At 44.4% G+C, this 16101-nt stretch overlaps 1 protein-coding gene across 1 annotated transcript in view; it reads left to right on the top strand.

Moving 5' to 3' along the window:
- Positions 1-15509, top strand: part of lats2 (large tumor suppressor kinase 2) — a 31236-nt gene extending 15727 nt beyond the window's left edge. Inside the window, exons 3-9 of the mRNA XM_083921455.1 lie at positions 5527-5659; positions 5830-7412; positions 8790-9017; positions 9133-9487; positions 9781-9963; positions 10777-10883; positions 11013-15509. Of these exons, the coding sequence (XP_083777581.1) occupies positions 5527-5659; positions 5830-7412; positions 8790-9017; positions 9133-9487; positions 9781-9963; positions 10777-10883; positions 11013-11549 (3126 nt within the window). The 3' untranslated portion in view covers positions 11550-15509. The remainder of the gene's footprint in view (positions 1-5526; positions 5660-5829; positions 7413-8789; positions 9018-9132; positions 9488-9780; positions 9964-10776; positions 10884-11012) is intronic.
- Positions 15510-16101: the final 592 nt, after the last annotated feature.

The following is a 16101-nucleotide window of genomic DNA, read 5'->3' as shown; positions in this document are numbered from 1 at the left end:
CACACACACACACACACACACACACACACACACACACACACACACACACACACACACACACACACACACACACACACACACACACACACACACACACACACACACACACACACACACATACACACATGAATCAGTATATAATGTGAAATATATATATTTGAGTGTCTCTGTGTTCATTTATCAACGTTTTAGATGCAGAAAAGCATGTTTTTCTATTTAAATATTCCCCCCTGTGATTATTAAAGAATCTGATGTCAAAATGCCAATTTTCTATAAATCATAGAAATATTTTTGATGACTCATCTTGAACTCGGGAAGCGGATACATAAATGTGTCCAATGAAATTGGATTTGGAAACAAGCGGAAACGTGTGAGGCTGAAATTTAAGGCCAATGTGAAACTGCAGTTCCTTGAATGGCCACAGGGGGCTCCAAAAGCGAGTCAGTCACCATAGACCTCCATGTTAAAATGCCAAACTTTACAGCAGAAATAAGCACATTTACAGCCCGGTACAAAAACTATGTTTGGGCTCTTTAGATATTTTAGCTGTTCATGAAAACTGTACAGGGGTGAATTTTTATATAACTCACCTTGTTTAAATTATATTAAGGCTTAAAGTTTGCCCGGTTAGAGCTAGGCAGCACCAGGCACCGCCAAGATGGCGAGCTTTATATCTGCCATAAAGAGCTTAATATCTGCCAAAAGAGCTTTATATCTGCCAAAAAGAGCTTTATATTTGTCAAAAAGAGCTTTATATCTGCCATAAAGAGCTTTATATCTGCCATAAAGAGCTTTATATCTGCCAAATAGAGCTTTATTTCTGCCAAAAATAGCTTTTTATCTGCCAAAAAGAGCTTTATATCTGCCAAATAGAGCTTTATATCTGCCAAATAGAGCTTAATATCTGCCAAAAAAGCTTTATATCTGCCAAAAGAGCTTTATATCTGCCAAAAGAGCTTTTATATCTGACAAAAAAGATGAATATCTTCCAGAAAGAGCTTTATATTTGTCAAAAAAGAGCTTTATATCTGCCAAAAAGAGCCTTATATCTGCTAAATAGAGCTTCATATCTGCCAAAATCTGCCATAGAGAGCTTTATATCTGCCAAAAAGAGCTTTATTTCTTCCAAATAGAGATTTATATCTGCCAAAAAGAGCTTTATTTCTTCCAAATAGAGCTTTATATCTGCCAAAAAGAGCTTTGATAGACTTTCCAAGTGTTTTCAGACTGGATAAATGTAATTCTGATACTGAAACTAGTCATTCCGTTTAGGGTTGTGACACTGAAAACAAATGTACCCATGGACTAACAGACATGTTTTTCATCATGTGAGTTAATTGGACAAAGTGTTTTCACGTTCACGTGACGGACACGGACGTTTTAATTTCACTGTTCATGGGTTTGAATGTAGGAATTTAATGTTTGACTTGTCCTTAAGTTAGACTGAAAGCCCGAGAAGCAGGAGGAAAGCACACGAGGTAGAAAGAGTGAGCGAGAGAAGGACATAATGTGACATTACTGGGCGGCTCTGGCAGGCAGCACTCTCTACTGGCTACGCAGGAATGCAACACACACACACACACACACACACACACACACACACACACACACACACACACACACACACACACACAGGAAACGGAGTATAAACAGTGGTGTGTGTGTGTGTGTGTGGATGGTCAGTCTTGGGCTCAGGGACGTGGTTATATATGTTTGTGTACGAACACACGGATGCAACGGGAGGAGACGAAAGCAGGCGTACACACACAGTCGTGTATTTACACCTACATAGACACACTGACGGACACACACACACACACACACACACGTACGCGTTAGAGAAGGCATAGAAAGTGTGTGGCCCTGGCATTTCCTGTGCCCACGGTTGCTGCGCAGTCCTACTTTTAAACCCATTTATGTTATTTTTTATTTAGTTTCCTCCTGAAAAATAGTGAGAAAACCGCAGACAGAAGAGGAACAAAATGGCTGCGCAGGAACAGTGGTTAGTTTGTTTGTGTTATTGTGTGACTTTTGTTTTTTTTAAAGGGGTTAGGAACCAACAAAAGTAGCACAAACTAACCGATCGAGGCAGCGGTAGACCAGCTAATCTTGTGTTCTGAGGGGAAATGACAGTTTCTGTCAGTGGTGTCTGGTGGCTTTGAAGAGAGCGTTGGTAATGATTTAAACTCCCTCCGCGTGAACGTAAACAGGGCTGTCTGACGGAGAGATAAAGCAGCTTCTCCATCTACACTGACTATTGATAAGTACTTTTAAAAAAATCCCTTTAAGAGAATTGGAGATTTGGAATAAAACGTTTAAAGCAGCTAAAGTCAATGAAGATAATCTGAAAAATGTGTTTCCATCCATGCGTTTTTCACCATTTTCTCTCCGGCCTGAAGCATTTCTATCTGAGTGATTCATAAACCAGCAGCAGCAGCAGCACTTTAGAAACTCTTCTAGAAAATGATCCTGAAGCCATTGTAAAGATTTAGGAGCGGGAACAATATGTTCAGTTCTCCTGGTTCTTGTTAGAAACCTGGCAGCAGCGGAGGCAGCGCGAGTGTGCTGCGGTTTAATAGTCTTTTTGGGAAGAGCAGCAGTTGCAGAGGCCACCGCAATATTCCATAAATACAAATGCATGTGTTATAATAGCTGCAGTCTTTTGTATTTATGGTGTAAAACTACACCTATAAAATACACACATACACACACACTATTGCTCCAATGTGAAGTTACTCAAAGAAGCAGCTTAAAAACGGTTACACTTTAATAACAATATAGTAATAAATATGCACATATGTATGTTTTATAGCTAAAGCACACTCACATAGTTGTAGTTTATGGTTGTTGTGATGTATTTTGATGAGTAGAGGTGCATGTTAAGGTTGTTGGTGCCCTCCCACACAAGTCTGAATAACAATGTCATGTGTGAGACATTAATTTGTGGCTGCAGTCACGGCGTGCGGCCAGCGGGGGCACCTGAGTGTCGGCTCCGTCGGAGCTGCCGGGCCGAGGTCTGAGATGTCTTTGCGGTGAGGTCATATGCCATTCGCGGGGATTTTCCTCATCTAGGTGTGGGTCGCTCCACCGGAGAGGGAAAGACAGATCTTCTGTTGTGTGGATCTCACGCTCTGCTGTCCTGTTTGTTTACATGTTTACTGTAAACAAGTTACTCATCGTGTCTGACGTCTTCTAAAGCAGTGTTGAGTGTTGAGTTGCATCTACCTCACAACGTGTACAGAACATAGTTTTCATGGAAAGTCAGGAGGTGAATTAAAGTAAAAAGGTGTTATTTAGGCTTCTTACGGGTGCTTGAAAACATTAATGTGGTGCTTGAGTTTTGCGTTATATAGGAAGTCTACTTTTAAACGCCTTTCTGTTGAAACATAATGTTTTATTTATCTGATTTAATGTGACAAAGTGCAATAATCAGTGTAAATATGTCATTTACCTCAGCTGTAAGGTGCTGGAAAAGTGCAAATACACCTTGAAATGTTTGAACAGAGCTGAATCCTGTATTGTTAGACGTGATTTTCTTTTTTAAATGTTTGGACTACACGGTGGTGTAGTGGTTAGCACTTTCGCCTCACAGGTTCCAGGTTCGCATCCCGGCTGGGGCCCTTCTGTGTGGAGTTTGCATGTTGTCCCCGTGTCTGCGTGGGTTTTCTCCGGGTTCTCCGGTTTCCTCCCACAGTCCAAAGACGTGCAGGTGTTCGGTTCATTGATGACTCTAAATCACCCGTAGGTGTGAATGGTTGTCTGTCTCTGTTCGTCTCTATGTGTCCTGTGATAGACTGGCGTTCTGTTCAGGGTGGACCCCACCTCACGCTCGATGTGATGCTGAGATCGGCTCCAGCACCCCGCGACCCCGACAGGGACAAGAGGTTGAAGATGAATTAATGAATGTGACAATTTTACAGCTCAGTAAACAGCTTCCATTTTAAAGCTTTGCATAAAGGACAGTACACAAAAATCAAAAAAGGACAGACAAAGAAGAAGAAGAGAGAGAGAGAGAGAGGAAATACGGGGGAGAATCCAAACTACAGTTGGTTCTGTTTTGTGTGTTTAGGCATCTTAGTCTGAGGGGGTTGAATGGATTTGAATATTTAACTAGATCTCCTGCTTTAAATTAACACAAGAACCGAAGGAACAATCGGCGTTGTTTAGTAAAAGGCCGTAAAAGCGAAAGGAATGCTGCGGATGTTTCCTCCTTCACATTTTTTGCCGCCGCGTCTGGAGGCCTAAATTACACGGCAGCTGATGAACGGAAAAGTGGTTAACCCACATTTTTCACATAGGTGACCCACATCGCTGTGGGCTTTCACACAGTGACCCACCTGTTGGAGCGCCGCGTGTGTGATTAAGGAGGGAGCCAGCAGGCATATCATTAACTAAAATGCCATTTTACAGGAAGAATGAGGAGAATGCAAAGTGCGAGTGCGCCCTCAGTGTTTTTTGTGTCTTATGAAAACTAAATCAGCTTTAATAACTGTTATTAAATTGGGTGGTGCATTATTGATGACAGGAAACGCCCAATTCACAGTCACCTTTTAAATGATCCTTTTCACAGCATCTTTGGTGTGTGCGTGCGTGCATCTGCCCACGTGTGTGTGTGTGTGTGTGTGTGTGTGTGTGTTTCTGCTAGCATGGCATATAGATCAGATAATCATCTTTTGGCTGAGATTTTTATTTTGACAAAACAAAAGTGACAAGATATTTCCTCTTCTCAAGCTACTTTTGGGGGGGGGCTTCAGTTGCTCACCTGGGAGTGCGTGTGCAGATTTTTTTAAAGTTGCAGCGAAACCTAAATCTCTGAAATTCTCTGTGTGTTAACAAGCAGTTTAAAAACCCGGTTTAATCGGGTTAAGGGCGTACCCAGGTTTCTCAAACACCATGTAAACACTGTACCCCGGGTAACAGACTCAAGATAACTCCTTTAGTAATCGCAGTTCTCTTGTGTGTAAACGCTTTACCCCGATTATTATCGGGTTTCTGTGTGCCGGGGTTAGGACTCCCCACTCCCCACTCCGCACTCCGCAGCGGTGGCTTTTGACCCGGGAATAGAATAAACCAGGAAGCAACGGCACAGAATAACATTTAAAATATTCTCATTTCTGGGAACTATTATTCCAGTTTCAAATGTTTTTTTGTGACGGGCGCAGGAAGTCACTGGTGTGTGACCCCAGGATGCAGGTGCTTGAGCTTCTGCTGGGGCAGTGTGTTTTTTTTAATGTGTTTTTTATGTTCACGGCAGAGAATCCTCATTTAGAGTTCACGTGTCAGTGTTTGTTTGTGTAATCTTGAGTGATTAATTGCAGATATCTGCAGCAATGTCTTTTAAAGCAGGAAGTGAACGTCTGAACAGATTATCGTCTTCTTTACTTTTTCCTCCATCGAACAGTTCTTGATTTAATTTATAATTTAACCGATGTTAGACTCTATTTAGAAATTAAAAAAGGGGTTGTTATAGAAGGTGTATTTCAAAATAAAGTATCAATACGTTGTTTCTGTGTGTGTGCGTCACAGGAAATGGCGGTGCGGGCGCTGAAGCAAACAGGAAGTAGGAACATCGAAGCGGCCTTAGAGTACATCAGCAAAATGGGGTACCTCGACCCTCGCAACGAGCTCATCGTCCGCGTCATCAAGCAGACTTCACCAGGTAAAAATACAACCTCGATAAGTTGATTTTGAATAGATTTTTTTATGCTCTTCACTACACCATGGGCTTATTAAGAAAGAAGGAAAGAAACAATTGGTCTAGTTATGTTTTATAACAGAGTTTCATCAGGCTTAGTGTACTTTGAGTGATCTTGTTCCTTGTCCTTTCAGGAAAAGCTGGCATGCCAAACTCAATGGACCACCGACCCGCATTAGAGGCTCCAGTGGAGGCCGGTGTCATGCCTCCGTACCACCAGATGGGAGCTCCCATGTATGAGGCAGGTGGATACGGCCCTGAGGGTGAGATGCCCAGACCCTACATGAGCGCTCCCCCCGTAATGAACTACATGATGCCGCCGTCTGGTGCGCCACAGGGCCCTGCCATGGGAAACCCGATGGGTCGACCTCCCAGTATGGGCACCTATCCCCCGGTGATGGCCAACCAGAGCAACCCAGCCAACACCATGTATCCTCCGGGGGCCCAGCAGAAGGGCTACCCTGGCAGCATGGAGCAGCACGGGCCCATGATGGGCTACAGCGTCCCCGGCCAGCCTCTGCAGCTCCAGCCTCAGCCTCCAGGGGTGCCCGTGCCAGTTCCCCACTATGACTATGGCCACGCCAGGCCGCACATGATGGAGCCTGCAGGCTATGGAGTCAAGAGGACCGCCTCCTTCCAGAACAAGATGGCACCGCCCCCCATGCCGCCCCCAGACAACTACGTCAACATGCAGGGGAAGGGGCCCATGGGCCAGAACGTTCCAGGAGGAGGAGGGGGAGGGTACCCTGCTAACCTGTACCTGCCCCCTCATTCCCACCCGCGCCAGGCCAGCCCCACCTCCCACCAGGTCCACATGATGTCCCGTTCCCCAGGTGGGGTGGCAGCCCTAGGCCCTGACTTCTCTGACATGCCCCAGGGCTTGATGACACCATCCAGGGCCAGTCTCAACCTGGACCTGTATGAGCACCATTGGGCGGGACCTCCAGGTCCCGAAGGCGCCCCTCAAGCCAGGCAACCCCAGCCGCAGGGCCCATTCAGGGGGGAAGTGCGTGTCCCCAGCAGAACCAACTCCTTCAACAGTCGCTCTGCAGGGCCCAATGGTGTTCGGCCTGCGATGGCTGCACCCCCCACGGCTGCCAAACAGGACCCCTCCTTGGGCCCCCCGAACACCATCACGGCTGTAACATCCCCGCCCATCCAACAGCCGGTCAAGAGTATCCGTGTGATGAGGCCAGAACCCAAGACGGCTGTGGGACCGTGTCACCCCAGCTGGATGACCGCTCAGGCCCAGGACGCAGCGGAACCTCTGGCCTACATGCCAGAGGAGACGTACTCTCTGGAGCCTGCTCAGGAACCACGCTGCCCACCCCCACCTTACCCCAAAAGCCTGCTCATGTCTGGGGCAGAGGAAGGAGCCGGAGTCATGTGTGGAGCTCAAGACCTCGGCAACCCTGCTGCTGCCAGAAGCGCACGCGGCGGCAGCGGAGGGAGCGGAAAGGCCGAGGAGAGCCAGCAGGTGAAAGAGAAGACGAAAATGGGCAAAGGAGAAAAAACAGTAAAAGACAAGAAGCAGATCCAGACGTCACCCGTTCCGGTGAGGAAGAATGGGCGAGACGAGGAAAAGAGAGAATCGCGCATCAAGACCTACTCGCCGTTCGCTTTCAAGTTCTACATGGAGCAGCACATAGAGAACGTGATGAAGACCCACCAGCAGAAACTGAACCGCAGGCTACAGCTGGAGCAAGAGATGTCCAAGGTGAGATGGTTAACCTCGTGGCTAAGTTGAAGTCTCAAAAATGAACGTGCAAGTCTTGTCTTGATTGGCCTTCAGCTATGCACGTCACCGCTCCATGCTCTGCGTCATGGTCATTGTATGGAGCTTTTTAAATGGAGTAATTTAAATGTTTGGCATTACTGGAGAGCATAAAGGAAATAAAGGAGCGCCCCAGGGGAGGTTTTAGCCCACTGACTACAGGTTGTGTATTAGGGTTGGGCATTACTGTATGACAAAGCCACGGCATCATCTAGGAGATAAAGATAAACTCAGACTGTCAAGGAAAGACACATTCTGACACTTATTTATCTTATTAGACTGAAAAATACAACCGCGCTCCTTCTGAATTAAAGTTTCTCACTGAACTAAGATGCTTAATTTCATAAAAACACATTTCATTCAAACCGGACAGAAACAAAAACTGTCTTAGTTAGTATATCTACTATTCCAACAGCCAGCAATAATCCTTAAAACAGAGAGCAAAATGTGAAAATTTGCCGGCACTGAAAACGGTTTTCCGCGCTGTCTGATGAGCAGAGGCCGACGATTGAATCCGCCCCAAAATACTACAACTGGTTATGACCTCAGCCATCACTGAGAGCCCATATGTAAGTCCAATTGGCCAACCTTTTTGTGTATACTTTACATTATCACAGACCATATGTTTTCCATAAACAAGTTTATTGTACATTTTAGTAAAATCTAAAAATCATCTTCAAGAGACTTACAACGTGCATGAGATTTGTTACAGTACAAAACATGGCTGCCGCATTTATTTTTGTCAAACTCCCAGTTTTTAAAATAATTTTGCCTCTTTTACATTATAACTGAGGAAATTGTACACACATAAATAACAGCAGCACATTGTCTCAAGCAAGTTTTGAGTCTCAGGAAGTTGATTTCCATAGTGAAAAATCAACCCCGGGCTGTCTGGGGAAGTTGTTGTGTCTGTATAATAGATGAGAATGATTTTTGTTTCGGAGCCGTGATGTTCAAGAGGTCATCGTCCGGGGAATTCTCCCTCAGGACTTTAGTTTGAGACAACAAGATCTTTGTCTTGGAATGAGAAGTCAGGGAGTTCACGCTCACGTTTGCGTGAGCTTGTCCTCAGTCATGACTTTGGCCCCTGCCCTTTTAACCCCATTTAAATTGATTTGAAAGGCATTTTAAAGAAAATACCACAGAGCCAGACAGTTAGGTAACATATAACAAAGGTCAGGGTTCAGCTAATGGCACATTCCTGTGTGGTTTAACAATGATAAATGACAAATTAACCCGCTTTTTAAGTTGTTTCTGAGAAAGCGGTTGTTGTTTAGTCCCTGTCACCATCGCTCTTTAACCTCTGTCCTTCCTGCCCAGGCCGGCCTATCAGAAGCAGAGCAGGAGCAGATGAGGAAGATGCTGAACCAGAAAGAGTCCAACTACAACAGGCTACGCCGCGCCAAGATGGACAAGTCCATGTTCGTCAAAATCAAGACCCTGGGCATAGGTGCCTTTGGGGAAGTGTGTCTCACGCGTAAAGTGGACACAGGTGCACTTTACGCCATGAAAACACTGCGCAAGAAAGATGTCCTCAACCGCAATCAGGTGAGTTGATACATTCTTGTTCATGAATGAATAAGTCTCTAGTTTACATTGCTGCTGTTATTTAAATGAATATTTTTATGCAAACTAGTTCAAATGAGTTCCTTCTTCGGTGCAGGTGGCCCATGTGAAAGCAGAGCGCGACATCCTGGCGGAGGCAGACAACGAGTGGGTGGTGCGTCTCTACTACTCCTTCCAGGACCGGGACAGCCTCTACTTCGTCATGGACTACATCCCCGGAGGAGACATGATGAGCCTGCTCATCCGAATGGGTGTCTTCCCCGAACCCCTGGCGCGCTTCTATGTGGCGGAGCTGACGCTGGCCATCGAGAGCGTCCACAAGATGGGCTTCATCCACCGCGACATCAAGCCCGACAACATCCTCATCGACCTGGACGGACACATCAAGCTGACAGACTTCGGCCTGTGCACGGGCTTCCGCTGGACGCACAACTCCAAGTACTACCAGAAAGGTGAGGCAGTTGGTGATGATGCACACGATTAAACACAGTTTTAAAGAGATTCTGTGAGGATTCAGGGTATTTTATAAACAGGAAACCTATATGTAACATTTGACTGTATAATCCAGTGCACAAATGAAAGAACTACTGCATCTGACTCACTGATTTTTAATGGAAAAGTGTCATTTAAATATCGGATCCTTAAGGAGCATTTTCAGACACATTGCACCTCATAAATGCTGGCAGCAGTGTGAGTTTTTTCTGTGCGCGGTTTAAAAGCATCGTTCCTCTTTTTCTGCCTCCAGGGAGTCACGTCAGACAGGACAGCATGGAGCCCAGTGACTTCTGGGACGACGTGTCTAACTGTCGCTGCGGCGACCGACTGATGACGTTGGAGCAGCACGCCAACCGGCAGCACCAACGCTGCCTCGCTCACTCCCTGGTGGGGACACCGAACTACATCGCCCCGGAGGTGCTGCTGCGCAAAGGTGGGTGAGAGCGTGATGGATAACTGCTGCAGATAAAGCTGAACAGTGTCTGAAATAAGTTCTTATTTGGGCATTTAACCATCCAGATGAAAGAGTTAAGACGCTGCTGCTTTGTGTAGAAGAAAGTTATATCTATATATTATGGTGAGCAGGGATGAAGTTTGAGGATGTGACAGGTGACTTTAATCAATTTATCAACCAAATACATATTTGTCACCTAATCATTTCAGACTGAAGGTAGTTGTTTGTTTAATTTGGCTGAATTTCTCAACCATTCCCTTCCATTTCTTTTCAAATCCTTTTGGATGGAAGTGTCCTTGTGCCTAATATGTTTAGTTTACTCTTATCCTAAGATTTAACACTTGGATGAGGAGAATTCAAACGTAACTATCACAAATGTGTTAAATCTGCTATAATTTGAGGGTATCTTGGGTGAACACAGTAGAAATTGTAGCCTGTTTTCTTTCTACTGCTCAAAAAGTGTGCACACATGCAAAACCTCATTAATGTGACATTGTTGGTCAGCACTTTAAACATTGTTTCAAATCAGTGTGCTGAAGTGCAGAGCCTACACAAGGCAAGGAAAGGCAAGTTTATTTCTATAGCACTATTCAACTACAAGGCAATTCAAAGTGCTTTACATAAAACCTTAAAAGCATTGGGGAACATAAAAGATTTAAAACACATTAAAGGTCATTTAAAACATATAGAAGATGGTAAAGCTACAGAAGTTACAGTGCAATTTACTTATTACTGGATTAATTATTGTTGTGCTCTTACAGATAATTCTGATATTTGCATCTTGTTGTGCAGGTTACACCCAGCTGTGTGACTGGTGGAGCGTGGGAGTGATCCTGTTCGAGATGCTGGTGGGACAGCCGCCCTTCCTGGCCCCAACACCTACAGAGACTCAGATCAAGGTCAGTGAAGAAAGAAAAATATCCCCGCTTTGATTTCGAAATTAAAGTATTGAGCCAATAAATCATATGCGTGCATGGATCCAGCACATTATAAGAACCATCTGTAACTTCCGCGTCTCCCCTCTGCAGGTCATTAACTGGGAGAGCACTCTGCAGGTGCCCGCTCAGGTCAAACTGAGCCCCGAGGCCGTCGACATCATCGGTCGCCTCTGCTGCTCTGCGGAGGATCGTCTGGGTGCCAACGGCGCCGGCGAAATCAAAGCTCACCCCTTCTTCACCCAGATGGACTTCTCCAGCAACCTGCGGCAGCAACCGGCACCCTACCGGCCCAAGATCGCCCACCCGATGGACACGTCCAACTTTGACCCCGTGGAGGAGGAGGGCGGCCCCGGCGCGTGGAGCGACAGCGGGGATAGCACCCGGGCCTTGGACACGCTCTGCTCCCCGCACGGGAAACACCCGGAGCACGCTTTCTACGAGTTCACGTTCCGCAGGTTCTTCGACGACAACGGCTGCCCCTTCCGCTATCCTAAACCGCTCGAGGCCAGAGGGGCGTCGCCAAGCGTGGGCCCCGAGGAGGAGGACGAAGAAGAAGAAGAGGACGATGAGGACGATGATGAGGAGGAGGGAGAGCAAGGGGAGGGATGTGAGCCGGTGTACGTGTAGAGCTGCAGAGTGACAGGCTTCCTGAGCGGCGTGCGTCTATTAGTACCGATCATTCAGCTCATGACCCCCCCGCCGCCCCGCCCACCACTGCTCTTCTTTGTGTGCGTCTTTGTGTAGAGGTGTGCATGTTACACAGGTGCGTCCATGAGTGTGTGTGTGTGTTTATGCATATCTGCCATGAGTGACTGTTGCAGGAGCAGGATTGATGAACATCGCCACCTTGTGGAATCTATAGCGCGTCCGCAACAACTTCAAATACAAAAAAACTCCCCTGATCCGGGACCAAGAAACACCATTCTGCGCGTGACCGAGTGCGTCGAGGGTGAACGCGGTTTCGAAGGGCAAGACTCAGAAAGCGTACGGGCTGAAAGGAGAATATTCTCTGGGAATGTAAGGATGTCAGATGCATCACAGACAAGCTTTCTAATTCGAGGACTACTTCTGGATGTTCCAGCGGTTTTCTTGTCCCATTCCTTCCACCCTTGTGTCTTACGGACGACTGAAACGCCTCCACAGTGATCTTCTGACGCAGGAGCTACTTCCTGTTCTACCTGAGCTGCTTTACACTCGACTATCGGACACGACAATGTGAAGAGTGGAACCAGTTTACTCATTGATCGTGGTGGTGGTGGGGGGGGGGCTGAACTAGCAACACGCCTCTTTCACAGCTGCTGCAAAATAAGCTACAAAGACACATTGCATGCACACACACACACACACACACACACAGACACACATATATTCAGTACAGCTCGTGGTCAGCCGTACAGGGTGAAAACAGGTCTCTGCAGGTCGATTTCAGTGTCCGTATTTCAAGAAGTTGGCTCAGAGTAGACGGACACAGTCTCCCAGATTCCTTTTTAACACGCACAGAAAAAACGCGTCCCTTTTTTTGCAGCTTTTCAAATCTCTGCATTTGTAGCAGATCAAACTGTAATTAATAGAATCAAACTAACCAAATGGATTCTTTTTGGTTTGCTCCATCTGTGCTGCCTCATTTTGTGCCAACCGTATTTCAGCGTAATGCTTTTTTGACGTTTAAGACGGAGCCCGATCCGTCTTCCCTCAAGAGTTTGCTGTAACGAACATCCCGATGTTACCGGTCCTCCGTTTCAAAGCTTCTAACCTCCAAAGTCCGTCTCAACCTGCACAACACAAAGACCACGTGTAGAGTTCGGATGGCGCTCTTAAAAAAAACAAAAAGGAGCCTGATTCTGTTTTAGTCGGAGCAGAGACTGAACCGCTGTGGCGTCTATCGAGCTGTGAATTTCTGCTCTTATATCACAGGAAGAATCGCTGATGAAATGATATTTTTTGTTTATGTGGGCGGGGGCAGAAAACACATAGTATCCCATGCTTTGTTTTAAGGAAAGAGGTGATTATTTAAGAGAATTAACAGGAGTCAGCGCCACACACGTCGGTTTGGACGGTGCCGAGTCGGTTTCTGACCGAGGATCAAAGCTCACACTCGCCTGCGAACACACATTCACCAAGATGCACAATTTTACAGCTATTTTGCAAAGATGAGTTGCGTTGTGACTTAACCAGCCTCCTCTTCATGATACACAAAGCAACATGTTCTTACAACAGCAAACGTGATAGTATGACTATGTGCAATACAAAAAAATACATTATATATAGTTTTCTAAACACTTAATATCCTTGTTTTTTGAACGTCTTTAGTACTGAAATGTACAAATATATTGGTTTATATATATTTTCTCTTTTCAGTTACAACATGCTGCTTATTATTGTGGTTAATATTATTTACTTTATAATTATAATTGTTATTACCTGTTTTGTTTTTTTCTTTCAAAGAAGCGTTGGCTTCATTGCCAAGTGTGTTTGGGGTTTTTGAAAGTAACGAGCCGTGTGCCTTTTTCTAATTGAATGTTGGGAGCGCGTGCGTGTGTCGCCGCTCGACGACGGAGGAGACGACGACGATCAGTGTTTGCAGAACATCGATGGCGGACGCTTCGCCTCCTGCAGCCGGGCTGGTCCTGGGCTGCAGGAGCTGGAGGGTTCTGGTTCAGAAAGAGATGGGACAGGGTAGATAAAAGTTTGAGGAAGAGGAGGAGCGAGGCAGGTTGGCTTCAGGAAAAAGAAATCGGGCGACAAAAACAAAAAAGAATAGCTTTCTCTATTTGACAAAACTTCAACAAAGAGTGAGTGTTTGGTACATTTTCTTTATTTATCCGAAATGACCACAAGTTTGAGTGTTGTTTAACTTTTACTACAGACCCGTGCCATGTTCTGTGTTGACACGATCACCCAGTACCTTCGTGCTTGTTGACAATCAGTAAGCAGTAAACTGCTATTTGTGTCAAACCGTTTGGTCCCTTAACACCAAACTGTTCAACAGTATTCTGAATTTGACTCTCGATGACGGGGAATGTTAAAGGAGTCTTTTTTTAAGTGATTCTCTGACGCATAACGATGATGGAAAATGTGAGGATCTGATTTGTTACAGAAGATTTTGTTGTTTTTTTTGCCTGACAATGTATTGAAAGTTTGTTTTTCTGTAAATGTGCCTTGTGTTCTAAAGTGAGCAGCACAATCTTAAAGGTTTGCCTTCTTATATCATCATCTTTCACACACACACACACACACACACACACACACACACACACACACACACACACACACACACACACACACACACACACACACACACACACACACACACACACACACACACACACACACACACACACACACACACACACACACACACACACACACACACACACACACACACCTTTCACCTGTTGTTATCTGGGGATGTTGTTTCACTTCCACACTGGCTTTGTTTACACGCACCAACAATTTTCATCTGATTCTGGTCAGTAACTCATGGTGTAGAAGTCACACGTTGTATCATGATACGATTTTGTATTTATATTTATATTGATACTTTTGAACGACGATACAATATTTGATACGATTTCGATGCAGTTCAGCGATCGATACGAGGCGATATCGTCAAATATGACAGTTTTATTACTGACTTATCGAACATTTAGATGAAAAACAATCAATTCTTTTAAAAAAAGAAAGAATATAAAGTGGGAATTTCAAAATAAATGTGCTTTTTGCATGAAACCAAGCACCAACAACGTAGTTGGTGAACCCAGAGTTTATTAAGAGTCTTTTAAAGACTTACCTAGTGGCCCCTGTACCAGCTCCTCTCATAGTAAAGTCCATTCAAGTGGATTACCAAAGTCAATCCAGAAGGAAGGAGCCCATTGGTGCTTTGTTTTATACACCAAACGATTAACAAACGAACCTGATCCCTAATGTAAACAGCCAGTGCAGCCTGTGAGCTCTCCCAGATAAACAGCAGTCTTCTCCAGAGCAGCATCACTGGATCCATTATGGTTGAAGTGCCTTGCTCAAGGGCTCCATCGTTGAGATTAAGGCAGACAGGTGCTGCTCTTCTCACTCGTCCCCGTGCAGGTTTTTCTCTCAGCTTGTCCAGACTACGCTTCTGTCATCCAGGACGGACGGTTTCTTTGAAAAATAGCTTTATAACGAGGGCCGCGGCTCTCCGCAGAGTGTGTTTCCTGTTTCCAAGGTTAGAGAGTGATGACTGACAATCTTTGACTGACTTGATATTCGATTTCTTCACGAGACTTACCCGTGTGTCTTTTTTTCATTTTGTATTTTTACTCTAAGGAGCCTCTCGTCATCTCCTTAATGTATGATACAATCTCTGTTACTCTTAAATTTATATTTATACAGATATACATATTTTTTGTATCTTTTTCCCCCCCATCCTTTTTTTTCAATTTCCCTTTGTGCTAATGTTAAAAAAACATGTCTACGCAGTATTATAGATGATGTAATGTGGACAGCTATCTCTCTTTTTTTACATTCATGTATGAAACTGAGAATTTGTAAAAATGCTTTCACAGTCCTCGTGTGTAAAATGTATGTATAAATTAAATTAACCAACTTGGACTTTGGTGCTTTATTTCAGCATTAATGTGTGAATGCAAGGTTATATATTAACTTTATTATTATTATTATTAATAATACAAGATTTACCAACTTTTGAGTTCATATTCCCGTCAAGGAAAGTATGAAATCTTTAATAAAACACAATATTAATGATATAGCACTTTGTTTTTGCACAAGCCCACTATTTTAAATTAATCTAAATCTAATGCAGTGTTTGATATAACTCTTAAGCTGTATTATTGGATTTTGATTATTGAAAATAGCGCTGTATTCAATTAAAGATATTCTTATTTTGTCAACTAATCAAATTAGTCATTTGACAAATTTGTAAAACTGAGTTTCCACAAATAATCATTTATTCAGTGATGTGCTCATATCTTGGAAATTCAGCAGAAAAACCTTAAAAAATAACGTATCAACCTTTTAATCGATCAATAGTTGAAGCAATTTTCAGTGCAAAAATGTTTTCAGCCTCTCAAATATGGAGATTTTGTTTCATATTATTATAATAACTGAACATATGTGGGCTTTGGACGTACAAAACAAGACATTTAAAAAAATCACCTTGGACTTTTTAAGATGCTAACTCGTT

This window comes from Echiichthys vipera (assembly GCF_963691815.1).
Source record: "Echiichthys vipera genome assembly, chromosome: 10".
Classification (NCBI taxonomy): domain Eukaryota; kingdom Metazoa; phylum Chordata; class Actinopteri; order Perciformes; family Trachinidae; genus Echiichthys; species Echiichthys vipera.
This window is presented reverse-complemented; position numbering and strand designations above follow the sequence as displayed.